This window comes from Mercurialis annua, linkage group LG1-X (genome assembly GCF_937616625.2).
Source record: "Mercurialis annua linkage group LG1-X, ddMerAnnu1.2, whole genome shotgun sequence".
Taxonomy (NCBI): Eukaryota; Viridiplantae; Streptophyta; class Magnoliopsida; order Malpighiales; family Euphorbiaceae; genus Mercurialis; species Mercurialis annua.
The window spans coordinates 63735472-63749115 of NC_065570.1; the positions used below are offsets into that span (position 1 = coordinate 63735472).

Below are 13644 nucleotides of genomic sequence, written 5' to 3' on the forward strand. Positions count from 1 at the left end.
GGCAAAGTGAGTGTATTCAAACGCTTTAAAGCGTGTAAAGAATAAATAAAATGCATAATTTAACTCTTAAACTACACTATTTTGTTCTATTTACCCTGAATTATTATTTTTTGCCAATTGCACATTTAAATTTTTAGTTTCTTTTACTCATTTAACCTCCTCAAAAATGCAATTACTCAATTTTCAATCATATTAAATATAGCATGAATGCTTACAAGCATGTAAAATGAATTTATGTATGATGACATATAATTTTTAAATAACTATTAATTTCAAATTTTGATAATATTTTTGTAAATTATTGACGATGATAGATATTAGCAAAAAAAAAGTAAAAATAAATAAAAACATATTTAAAATTAATCAGGTAATTATATGATATTAAATTTTGTACATGTAAATATTTTTTTACATTTCATTAATGATAAAAAGAAGTTGTCTTTTTTAAAACAACATTTATAGAATAAATAAATTTCCTATAGTTTGGTGATATTAAATGGAAATTTAATTGTTTAAAAAATCACAAATTTTACTGTGTTTGGCAAATTTAACAAGAATTTCTAATTTTGAAAATTTTAAAATACCAACTTTCGATTTTTTGCAATTTCATACCTTTCAAATTAATTATAAATCTTTCAAATTTATCTTAAAATTTTAAAACACGTTAAAGTTCACAATTTTTAAAAAAATTAAACCTCAAATTAATTTTTTAATAATAACTGAAAGACATCGATCTTTATTTTAAATATGAGGGGCATACTTATACTTTTTCAAAATTAATACATTGTGTTAGAGGTTAAATTGATAAAAAAAAATATAGTGGTTTAGATGTGTAGTGGGAATTTTTTTTTAATTAAGGAGTATTAATAGGTCAAATAACATAGTTACGGGGTTAAGTAGAATAAAATCCAAAAAAATAAATTTCACATCAGCACGTTTGTCATTTACAGATGATTTAAGGGATTAAACAGAACAAAAGTGAAAGTTAAAAGGTTCAATTAAAAATGAAAAACGACGTATAGAATATAAAAATAAAGTGATATAGTTTAGAGATTAAATTATGTGTTAAGTCTTCTCCTTTTATATATGCCATATATATGAAGAGCGTATATTATTAACCTAATAGCAATCTTTTTATTTTGTCAAAGTCTCCATTGTTTTGCAACCTGCTTCCCTCGTTGTTTCTCTCCTTGTAGTCCTACATGATTTTCTATACCTTTAGCTTGTATATAATCTATCACATAAATGTTCGACCAAGACAATGAATAACTTATAGAATCTAAAGAAGAAATAATAGACAATGAGAGTCACTTTTCTTGAGAATTTAGAAGTTTAATTGCTGCTTTATTTGCTAATTTTTTTATTTTCCAAATAGTATCAATTTTGATCCAGTATTTTGAAATTTAAATTGATAATTAAACCGATGTGGATATCAATTTAAAGTTCAACTAGTTAAATTGGTTAAACCACTGATCCAGCAAGTAATGAACAATTAATTAAAGCAATAGAAAAATAAAATTGGTTGGTGTTTATATTAGGCCAGAATAGGTACAATCATCGAGACTGTGATATAGATTTAGAAAAAATTTATATTTATTTTAAAAATAAAAATATATATACTTTTTACTTCAACATAAAAAAATTACAGAAAATATCTCACGTTTTTTCCAAATTTATGTTTTTACTCTGGGTGTTTAAAATAATTATGATATTACTGTATTATCATCTGGTTATCATATCATTATCATATTGCACTACAAGAAATCAGGCATTTAGCAGTGAAATTTTCTCATGAAACTATTGGTATGTTTGATTTTCTCATCTTCATCTTTTCTTGTTCTGTTATCATTTACAATGCAATATTTAGTTTCCCCCAAAAATTTACAATATGTTTGATGAAAATTGAAAATTCAACTAATTAGCTTCAAGACTCATCAAAAAATTAATGTTAGTTGGAAACAGTTTTGATAACTTTTTTAGGTTAATCAGCTCCGAGTGTGATTTGAATTCTAATCTAATTTAATCTAACTCTAATCTATTTTATTCTAGGTATTTCTTTTGTTTTTGTTTTTGCACTACCAAAACTGAAGCTTCACTTCGAAGATAATCTGAAACTAGAAAATCACCCATAACCCCTAATTCTGGAAGCTCAATCCATTCAGATAGCCCCGTTGTTTGTGGAGATTCGATTCCGTCTCGTCTTCCGACTATAAAAAGATCGTAGTCATTCGCTAGCTTATGAATTAGCAATGCAGACTCCGGTCCGTCTTTTACTTTATGATCCTGGTAGTTTATTGTTGATCCTTTGCTTTCACTGTTGCTTTGCTTAACATCTGCTATCATATTAGTGTTTAGGGTTTTCTCTTCCCAGTTAGAACTATCGTTGTCCTGTTCCTCCGATATCAAATGGAGGATCGTTAGAGTTGTTGTCGAGTTCTTCGCCATGCGTCTTGCTAAAGCCAAGGCCTCTCGGTCATCACTACCTCCCAAGAAGATTATGCATAAGGATTGATATGAGTCCATTGATGCTTTGATGTGTTGCTGATTATATTTGCTGCGGTCAAAAAATATCCCCACAGAGCAAGGGGTTCTTTCGAGGACTTTCCGAGTTAGATTCCTAAATCTGTTCAAGCTTTCAGATTCGGTTGCTGCACGGGTTGTCCACTTCGGATGGAATGGGATTACTATAAGGGATGCGAGTTTATCGAGAGCGAGTGTGCATATGTCTTCGTGCATGCACTTAAGGGGGGACATTGCTGTAAAGGTATTTACGGATACTGCATTCCAATTATGTTGCTGGTAGTTTTCAAAAGACAGGATGATATTTTGAGAAATGGGGTTAGAAACTGGTTTATGCTTTCGGTGGGTTATGAAAATAGGGGTGGTTCGACCCATTAGCTCAATGAGGTGAAGGACGTAAACTGCAATCGGGCTTTCTTTCGTAGGATATGTAGTTCTAAGCAGTTTCTTGACAGAAAATATGTCGACAGGTTTTTTAATGCATGTGACTATTCGGAGCTCGGCTTGAGGCTTCAAACAAGAAATGTTCCTGTCTTGATACCCTGCATATTTCCTTGAAGGGTCGTAGAGATATTTGACTAGAACCGGGGAAAAGGTCGAGCTAAATAGGATAAACAAAGCCATAAGGGACAAAAGCTCTTGACTGAAGACCTGCAAAGCAAGAACGAAATCGAGACATTTAGTAAATCTACTAAATAATGCGAAACAAATCAAGATTTTGATTTTCTTCAAAACAGATTAATTTACCTCTTTTTTCTTTAGAACAGCGATTGCTGTTAGCTCTATTACGCCTTCACAAGTCAATATTAAAGCAAGCGCCACTGAATCAATTAATGGCAACTTGCAGAACAATGAAGGTATGAAACATGAAGTCAACTTGACAACGAAAAGTGCGACTATAAGAGCCATGTAAGGTTGTATGTCGGTAAATGCAGATACGATCAAGAACAAATCGACATTCAACATCGATATAGCCGTTAGGATAGGCAGAAGAAATCCATACGAAATAGTTTCGAACTTTTCTACCAAAGAAGTTCCTAATGGAGATCCTGCTGGTACTGTAAAACCCAGAATTAAGGGACCAATGTACGGTCCCTGACGAAATTCAAAGAAATACAGGCCAGTTAAGAATGATAGCACTATGATGACGCTAACGTAGCCACTTTTGACAGAAGTTCCGGGCGGAGTCTGTCTACTAAACCAAAGCATTATTGGTCGGATGATGAATGCTGCCGCAGCAAGAAAGGTAGCAAATGCTATAAAGTATATCTTACTGCCTCCCTTATATCCGTCTTTAAAGAATGATGCAATGAATGCTATCATTATAGAATATACATCCGCAACTAAAGCCGCCGAAAGTCCGAGGCGGCCGAGTTCCGAATTCATTAGTTTGAGTTGATCTATTGTGTAGGAAACAACAGAAAAGGGAGTGATTGATTGGATTTGTATTACTTCTAAGATTACAACCAATTCCTTATAATCTGCAAAACTACCATCTTTTTGGGTAATTGTGTAAATTGCTCCGACTATAAATGGAGATAGTGTACATGCTACACCAATTGACATTGCCTTTTTTCCTGTCGTAAGTACCATTCCAACATCCATCTTTACTGCCGATAGAAACATAAAGATATTGATGCTCAATGTAGCTAAGATTCGGAGTGTTATACGGGTCTCTACAGTGTATACGTTGTATTTCATATATTCATATCTCCCAAGAAATGTGTCGCCAAGAATTATCCCCGTCTGTAAAACATGAATACATTAATTAAGATAAATCAATCATAGTTTAACTATATATAATACCATTTAACCCGCTCTTGATTTAGTAATCAGAGGTCTAATTGAGTAGAGTCAATTCACGACCTATTCAAAACTCATTCGAAAATATTTGAAGTCAAGTTAGAATATTAAGATAATCAATAGATTCACAAGTCTACTCCAGTTTTATTTTTTTATCATTATAAATGTATATTTATAATGATAACTAATGTTTATATACTAAAATTTAACTTTTAAATAGATAATCAAGCGAAGTCGATTTCGATTCTCGACTGCATACTAAGATCGAGATTCTAAAATAAAACTTGATCGAGGTGGAGTCGGATTAATTCAAAATTCGACCGAATTTTGTATTTTTAAAGTAATTAAGATCATTTGTTCACCTCTAGATATACAGGTTTAATTTTTAGAGAGAGAATCGAGTGAGGTCGACTTCGATTCTCAATTACATACCTAGACCAAGCTTCTAAAATAGAACTCGACTGCGTTAGACTAAAATCCATTCAAAATTTAAATTTTAGAATCGAATCGAGCTCGATTTTAATAGTATTTCAACTAGATTTGGCTCAATCATAACCCTAATTGCCAAGAAAAAAGAGTAAATAAAGAATGGACTTACGAGCATTGAAGCAACAAACAAGGTAATTCCGAAACGCTTGAGAAGCAAATGAAACAAATGACTGAAAATAAAAATGAGACCAATTTGTAATTCAAATAATGGCAAATAGTGGCTCATGAAACCATATGATTCCATATCGGTTTCTACAAAATATTTCGTCATATTTGTGAGGGTTACGCATGTCATTGAAGAATTACTATGAACATGAACAATCTGTAAATCTTTATCCATTATTGTTGAAAATATTTGAGAACTTGAGGAAAACGAAATTAAATCTGGGATAATTAATTGGATAATTGGATTTTGAAACATTCAATTTATAAATATACAATTCAAATGACAGTTAATTCAACAGCTACAATGTAGATAATTTAATAATTAGACAGAAAAATTAGCAGATTCTTGTTTTAATATGATGTTTTTTGCATTTTCTAATTACTGAGCTAATTAAAATGTTGGCCAACGATCAGGTGTTATCCATTAAAAAAACATTGTGCAACAGAATATACCTAAAAAAAGAAACACCTATTGTCAAAGGGGGAAATTCAAACCTAGACATGGTGTTATCTTATCTCTTTTGGGTTGTTTTCTTTTTTTGCTTCATTTTAATGAAAATAGAGAACTATATGGTTCAACCTCTTTAAAATGAAAATAGAGAACTATTAAACCCGATTAATCGTAAAAATCATCTGCTTTTTTTTTATTAGATAGAGTGTGATTTATTTATTAGTTTTTGAATTTCATTTGCTAGTTATAATTTTATGTATGGTTTTAAACTTTAAGCTATTTTTAGAAGAAAAGAAATTATATAAATAATTTACTCATCATTTAACGTAGTGGTTGAACTATAAACCGTGGCAAGAGCGTTTTGTGTCGTAGATTCTTATCTAAAACTTATAATATTTGATGATGTCTTATTAATGGATAAACATGTAAAGTATATGGCTAACTTAATAATGAAAGTTTCATAATTTGGAGACTGGAGTGAGAGCTATTGTGAGATAAAAGAATTTCTTTCTAACTACATGGTTCGGACATCGGTTTGATTTTTTAAAAATTGGAAAATATTATTTAATAATATGTAATGTAATATTCTTATATACTTTTGTCTTTCCACCTCATGTGTTAACTTTTCAAATAAAATAAGATAATATTGATTGAGATGAAGTATTAATATAAAATTATAGGATTACATACTATTTTACTGTTCGATTAAGTCAACGTACTACAATGAATAGACTTGTGAAAAAAGTTTGACTTTGCAGCAGTTTTTTTTTTTTGACTTCGCAGCAGTTAAGCTGTTATAAAATTGTAACAATATAGCAATCGTATAGTTTATCTAGTATGAAATTATTCTTAGTAAAATCTACTATTATAGCAAGATTTTAGGCTTACTATAAACTATATATTTATAGCGTCTTCAAACAACAATTTGCTCTCTATCAATCCTTATCATTAAAGGAATTTGTGGTGTATTCTTGTTTACAAATTACACCAGTTCAGATGAATTATTATAACTGATGCTAAAATTTTAGTTTGGTAAGAATTATGCCTATAATTCTGAGTTGAAGCTGTAAGTCCGAGTTTGAAGAATAAGTTTGAGACTCAGTACATGAAGCACAACAGCTGTAGTGCAGGCCGTGGCGAAGTGGAGACCGTCCAACATGAGAGGTAGCAGTTTTTGGAGGCAACGCAGCCAAGACTGCCTCTGTGATGGAGGTCGTGGTGACTGGCAGCAGCACCACATTCGTGGTACAACCTGTGCTGATATGCAGACAAATTCTCTTTGATGAGCATTTTCAGTCTCTATAAATACTCATGCTATATGATTTTACAGTTTTAAGAGCGTGTAGGTGATGCGGATGTGGATGCGGATTTGAAATTTATGAAAAAATTTGATCGAAAAACTAAGGCTTAAATGCACCAAAAATCACAAACTTTCCCGTGTTTTTGGTATTTAATATAATCTTTTAATTTTGGCAAAAAAGTACATGAACTTTCAAAATTTTGCAATTAAAAACATCGGCACCATTTTGGATGTAAAACGACACCGTTTTAGATTAAAACGGCGTCGTTTTGGATATAAAATTGCACTATTTTTCAAAGAAAACACACACGTGCTCTTAATTGCAAAATTTTGAAAGTTCATGCACTTTTTTGTCAAAATTAAAAGTTTATGTTAAATACAAAAAACACGCAAAATTTGTTAATTTTTGGTGCATTTAAGCCAAAAACTAAATTATGGCATTCTCGTAACTTTGCTCAAGTTTGAAGTGTGCAAATTTGACTATTTCTTGGCTTAATTTGAAGAAAAGGCCAACAATCAATACACATCAGCTTTATGAAAAAATTGGAAGGAAAACCTAAATTATGGCATTTTCGTAACTTTGCTCTAGTTTGAAATGTACAAATTTGATGATTTCTTGGCTCAATTTGATGAAAAACGGGCCAACACTTAATACACATTAGCTTTGCTCATGTCCGTCACTTTTGAGTAAAATCCAGTCATTTATACCTTCAAAATTGCATTTTAAATTTTTAATTAAGTAGTTTTGTTTTACGTGTTTCACACGTAGCGTGACTCGTCAAAGTATCAAATATAATTAATTTGTAATAGTTTATTTTGGTAGATACTTTAGTTGACTATTTTAATTGTTTGAAATGTTTAATTAATACATAAATTTTATAATTATATTAAATTTTAATAGGAAATATAAAATAATAATTAAAATAATAATTTATTGGAATAGTATAGATATAGATAGTAGGTTTGTTTTTATTAATTTTGTGGAGGTTTTTTTTATTATTTTGTTTTATATTAGTAAGCTTAGGCACTTTTAATTAAAAAATATTACTAGAGAATGTTTTCTCTTTACTTTTCAATTTTCTATTAATTCTTTAGATCAATGAATCGTTGGATGCCTAATTTTTTATTATTCCTTTAAACAATAGGTTTTTAGAAGCTAAAATTATAAATTATTTCATTAATCAACTCATTTATAGGTTTATCCATATTTTTGCTACATCAATAAGGCAGAACATTTTGGCAAAATAAATAAATAAGGCAGAACATTATTTGGTTTATTTTCTTTGTTGAGCCGAATAAACCGTTTGTAGCGTTTGTATTTTGACCGTTAGAGGATCTTTAACCATTCTCTTGTAATATTATTTGATATTAATGGTGTACTCATTCCTTCGTCTCTGAATATACAACTGGCGGACCGTGTATATCTTGTGTTTGTTTGATTATTTTTCTATTTTGTTGTTTACTAACTATGAGTTTTTTCTTTGAACCGCATAAAATGAATTTATAAAAATGTAAACTTATCTTTATTTGAATCGATTTGGTTGATTTTTTTGATTTGATTCGGCCTTTTTTTATTCGATTCAATTTTTGTGATACAGTTTGCACTAAAACTTAAATGAAACTTTTCAGTGCCCAAAATTTGAACCGAATTAAAAAAATTAATATTTTTAAATATCAAACTGAATCTATAAATACTACTAGTTCTCAATGAAATGTCATCTGAAACTCAAATAATCATCTATCATAACCTCGCAAAATGAGGAAAAAGAAAAAAAGACAAAAAAAATTTACTTTCCTAATGAATGTACCTAGGGCTAAAAGACAATTCTTGGGATTTATTTTACTTCATCTTCTTTGCTGTTGCACTATCAAAACTGAAGCTCCATTACACACTTCCTTAGAGGTAAGCAAATCTCCCATTGTCCCTAGCTCCGGATCTTCACTCCATTGCGATAATCCTATCGTTTGAGCCGATTCAACTCCATATCGTCTTCCAATTAGAAAAAGATCATAATCTTGTGCTATAGAATGAATAACTAATGCAGTTTGAGCTCCATCTTTCACTCTATGTTCTTGAAAATCTATAAATTTATTAGTTCGGGCACAATTCTTGATGTCGTTGATTGCTCTTGCATCGATAATTTTGTCTTCCCATTCGATTTTCCCTTCAACACTCCTATCATTATCATCGGAACTAAAATAAATAACTGTAAATCTTGCTGATGAATTGTTCGCAATTCGTTTCGCTAATGTCAATGCCTCGCGGTCATCTCTACCTCCTAAAAACACCATACACAAGTTAAAAAACGGTCCTTTCGATGCTTTCATTGGTGTCTTACGTAGTTTACTTCCGTCGAAAAATATCCCAACAGAACAAGGAGCTTTTTCAAGAACGCTGCAAGTTAAAGTCCGTAACCTAAGATTTTCCGTGTCGATAATAGGGTTAATTTCAGACCATTTCTGATGAAGCGGTATTAGTATAAGAGACGTTAGCTTATCAAGAGCAAGCGTACATATATCTTCATACATCAATTTAGTTGGAGAAATTGCTGTAAACATATTTACAGATGCAGCGCTCGTGTTATAATTTCTTATGTAGTGATTGAAGGAGAAAATGACGTTTTTCGAGCAGAGATTCGAAACGGGTTTATTCTTTTGGTAAGTTAAAAAAACAGGTGTGGCTCGACCGATTAGCTCGATAAGATGAAGAACATAAACACAGATAGGGTTTTGTTTTGTCGAACGAGAAGTTTCAAGAAATCTTATGACCGAAACTACGTCTTCGGGTTTATGGATACAAGTCAGAATTCGAAGCTCCGAATCGGGTTTTAAACTTGAAACGTTTCGTGCTTGGTAACCTGCATATTTTCTTGAAGGGTTGTATAGGATAGTGACAAGAACTGGAGAAACTGTTGAGCTGATCAATATGGATAAAGCTGCAATTCCAAATACTTGTTTTTTGATGCTCTGCAATTTCAACAAAATCTAAATTGTTAGATTCTTCCATATTTTATAGATGCAAGATGAATTAATTTAAACAGAATTATGACGAAATTGATAAATATACATATTTTGAATGTCAGATAATTTTATAATTTGTGTCATTTAGATCCGAGAAACATATAAAAAGGATCAAAAGTCTAATTAATAAAAAAAAATTAAATATCTTTTAGTTCTATAATATTTTTAGGACAAATCAATATGCAATTGGAGAACAAACTGTAAAAAATATATGAAGATAGTACCACTATTTTAATAACGTGTCATAATATGATAGGCTACGTGGTAGACTGAGTCTACCTAAGAATTTCTCGAATTTTTAGATTTATTAAAAATTATATGAATTTTTTCTTCAAATATTAACTAATTTATCGTAAAATAACTTAAGATACTTAAATGTTACCTTTTTTTTATCAATTAAGTCTTTTGTTTTTTTCTTCGATGTTCAAATATAGTTAATAAAAAATATAAAATTGTTAACCAAATGGATACAATTTTTAATATATTTATCCATTTCGTGTGGATATAGTAATTTCTTTTGCCAACTAATAAAACAAATAAATAATTTTTGAAAGCGTACCCCAACTTCTTCCATAGCAACATATATGGCCAACTCGATGAAACCTTTGCAGCTCATGATGAAAGCAAGTGCTAAAGAATCAATTAATGGCATCTTAGAAAGCATTGTAGGAATCAAGCAAGCTGCGAATTTGACTGCGAAAATAAGAACTATAATCGAAATATAATAATACATTTCGCTATATTCGGTAAGGACGACAATCAAATCAACCCTCATCATTAGGGTTGCGATTTGGACGGGCAAAAGAATACCCAATGTCATAGCTTCAAATTTCTCGATGAAGGCAGAACCTAACGGCGGTCCAGACGGTACAAAAAACCCAATAATAAACGGACCTAAATGCGAACCCTGGTCGAATTTAAAAAACAACATTGTAGATAAAAAGGCGAGCGCCATTGTGATCCAAATCCAAAAGCTATTCACCGGTTTTCCAGCCGGAGTGTTACGAATTACCCGTAGCATCAAGGGTTTGAAAGTGAAAGCTAAGGCAATTATAAAGACAACGATTACTAAACGATTATTCACAGTATTCCATCCGAATGGGGTAGCCCTAATGAAAGAACTGATCGATGAGGCGACAACACCCGTCATGTCCGCTACTAATGCTGACGAAAGCCCTAGCCGTCCGAGTTCCGAATTGCTGAGTTTGAGATGATCAATTAGGTGAGAAATAACAGGAAATGCTGTGACTGATTGTAATTCTATAACATCAGCATCACCACGATAAATATTATTTTTGTCTACTATTTTTCTATAACCGTGACCGATTAGAATGGGGAATATTACTGATCCGATTCCGATCATCATCGCCTTGTTGCCCGTTTTCAATACTAATCCGGGATCCATTTTCACGGCTGATAAAAATAGGAATATGTAAGTTCCGAGTGTAGATAGTAAGTTGAGTGTTGCTTGACTGTCCGGAGGAAATAATTTCATTCTCACAAATTCATATTTCCCAAGAAATGTAGGACCAAGTATTATTCCAGTCTGCAATTTTACAATGATCATCAAAAATAGGTTAGAATTATGTCAAACTGAGCTTTAACAAATCTAGAAATTAAAATCAGTCTATGTAGCATGGAAATGAAAACGCTATAAAATGAGGAATGCGAAAAAAGAAGAAGATAAAACACCATTTTTTTAACTAGAATATTTAATCAATATAGAGTTTCAAAACCTTAAAAATATTTCTAAAAACGGGTTATATTTGCAAATTTTGAACGATTTAGTCATAACTGACAAAAATTGCAAAGGTTTGGTATTTTTTAGGATTTGACCTTAAAAATATCATATACTATTATTTGGTCTAGATTTGACCTTAATATTCATATTTGTTACTTTTTTAAAAAAAATATTTCTTTATTTTTCTTTTAAGTAAAAAAAAAACCATTATTTTGGTATTTCCTTAAAACCAAAAATCCAATCAAATTGAATCAAGTTGCACTTCTCTAATTTCATTAATTTCTATTTCCTAACTCGATCAGTTTTCAGAAAACTTACTTCCGAAACCAAATCAAAAACCGATTGCACACGCCTAGGGGCACAAGCAATCGTTCTAAGTTCAAATGTTTTTCTTTTAGGCCTCGAATTCGAATTTTCGCAAAAATTGATTGAAAAAAGAAAAGAAAATGAAAAGGATAGAATGAGAACTCACAATCATGGAGGAGACAATCAAAGAAATTCCCGCACGCTTGAGAACGAAATGAAACATATGACTCATAATGAAAATGAGACCAATCTGAACCTCCAGAACTGGCAATGAGAATTCCATAAAATGATGATTATAGCATATAATTTTTGTATTATTATGATAATCCATTTTTGATTATGTAATTAATCTTAATAGATTATCTAAAAAACAATTAATGTATAGAAAAATTTCTGAAGAAATATATAAATAAACATGGCTTTAATAAATATGGAGATCAATGAATTTTGTCAAATTGAATTACAGTTGCCTTGGAAGTTATGTTAGTTTATGTTAATATTTAGAAATTAAATAAATAACTGTTTTTTTATTTTCTTTTGCCAGTTTTCTCACATGCTAATACAACTTTGACTATTTATTTAACAGTTTCCACCTGCAACCAACCAACATGTATTAAATAGACAATTTTCAGTTAAAAATAAGATTAATTAAAAATTAAATCTCGCGTTTTTTAATTTTGAAATGAACAGAAATTGGTTTTTAAAAACAGAATCCTATATTTTGAGCTAAATCTGGTGTGCTTGAGAGAAATCAGATAGTTTGATTTTTCTTTTGACTAAAATTTTGACTTTCATAGAAACAAACAGATAGAAGTTAAATATTATATCTCCATTTTGAGTTTATCTCATTAATTAGGTATATTTTAGTAAAAGGATAGACAAATTTGTTCACATCCGTCGTATAATTATATAAAGGCAAAATATCTTAAAAATTCATACTTAGTGTAATTTGCGTTTTTTTAGTTCAAACTCTTTTTTCAACTTTAATTGTTATCATAGTTTCAATAGCAACTTCAATTACAGTAGTCGTCTTTCAATTTTAAACTCTATTTGTAGATTGTTTAAGAACTTAGTAACATTTTTTTATTTCCTTTAAAAATTATCACAATCACTTGAAATTTATTCAAAATCTCCAATTTTAGATATCACCCTCTGACACGCTCACATAAAAAAGCTCACATAAAAAAAGCCATATCTCAACCTTTTTCAACAAAATCGCGGGAAACAATATTAATCATAAAGTAAAATACAATGATGTAATTATAATAAATCTAATCCAATTTATATTTTGTAATCCAACAAACTCTAATTTATTTTACATTGATTATAATTTTAAAATATATTAATAATAACAATGAATTAATTAATATAATATTACACTTACTATTGTTTTACTTATTAGTATAATTAATTAATGTAATTACTAGTTAATTCAACTCATAAAGATATTTTCTAATCCAAAAAAAAATACTAACTAGCTTAATATTAATTATACATAAAAACATTGGTATTGCTATAATAAATTTAATTAATATGATAAATCATAAATAAAGCTATTGAGGTCAATTGATTTTAAAAATAAATAAATCGAAATATTTTATTTATTTCTAGTAAAAACTCAAACTAATTTAAAATTGATTATTAATATAAATAAATTAGTATAATTATAATGATATTTTACGAGCCACGTGCCACGTAATGTGAAAGAGTCATTTAGAAGTCGAATATTTTATGTTACAAATTGAAATAAAATGATCTAACTGGAAAGTGATAAAACTTAAGGTACTATGGATGAAAATTATCCTCAAATTTTGAAACAAAACAACAAACCTAATGAATTTCTTTCCG

General features: G+C 30.0%; 2 protein-coding genes across 2 annotated transcripts; both read right to left on the reverse strand.

Annotated features, from left to right (window-relative positions):
• Nucleotides 1-2013: 2013 nt before the first annotated feature.
• LOC126665845 (cation/H(+) antiporter 4-like) lies at nucleotides 2014-5243 on the reverse strand. The gene is made up of 3 exons (XM_050358778.2): nucleotides 4922-5243; nucleotides 3268-4266; nucleotides 2014-3171 (listed from the first exon to the last, which is right to left on the reverse strand). Exons 1-3 carry the CDS (start codon nucleotides 5231-5233, stop codon nucleotides 2041-2043), a joined length of 2442 nt encoding a protein of 813 aa, XP_050214735.2. The 5' UTR covers nucleotides 5234-5243; the 3' UTR covers nucleotides 2014-2040.
• Nucleotides 5244-8573: 3330 nt separating this feature from the next.
• On the reverse strand, nucleotides 8574-12127 carry LOC126674703 (cation/H(+) antiporter 4-like). Its single transcript, XM_050369193.1, has 3 exons — nucleotides 11963-12127; nucleotides 10309-11295; nucleotides 8574-9695 (listed from the first exon to the last, which is right to left on the reverse strand). Exons 1-3 carry the CDS (start codon nucleotides 12125-12127, stop codon nucleotides 8574-8576), a joined length of 2274 nt encoding a protein of 757 aa, XP_050225150.1.
• Between the last annotated feature and the right edge of the window lie 1517 nt (nucleotides 12128-13644).

Bases quoted from the DNA above. Each gene is read 5' to 3' on its own strand.
- LOC126665845 (XM_050358778.2), bottom strand. From the start codon at position 5,233: ATGTTTCAAAATCCAATTATCCAATTAATTATCCCAGATTTAATTTCG. The intron at 4,267-4,921 runs GTAAGTCCATTC...CATGTTTTACAG, and splicing joins TGTTTGTTGCTTCAATGCTC to ACGGGGATAATTCTTGGCGA. The intron at 3,172-3,267 runs GTAAATTAATCT...CTTGCTTTGCAG, and splicing joins CTGTTCTAAAGAAAAAAGAG to GTCTTCAGTCAAGAGCTTTT.
- LOC126674703 (XM_050369193.1), bottom strand. From the start codon at position 12,127: ATGGATTATCATAATAATACAAAAATTATATGCTATAATCATCATTTT. The intron at 11,296-11,962 runs GTGAGTTCTCAT...GTAAAATTGCAG, and splicing joins TGATTGTCTCCTCCATGATT to ACTGGAATAATACTTGGTCC. The intron at 9,696-10,308 runs GTACGCTTTCAA...TTGAAATTGCAG, and splicing joins TTGCTATGGAAGAAGTTGGG to AGCATCAAAAAACAAGTATT.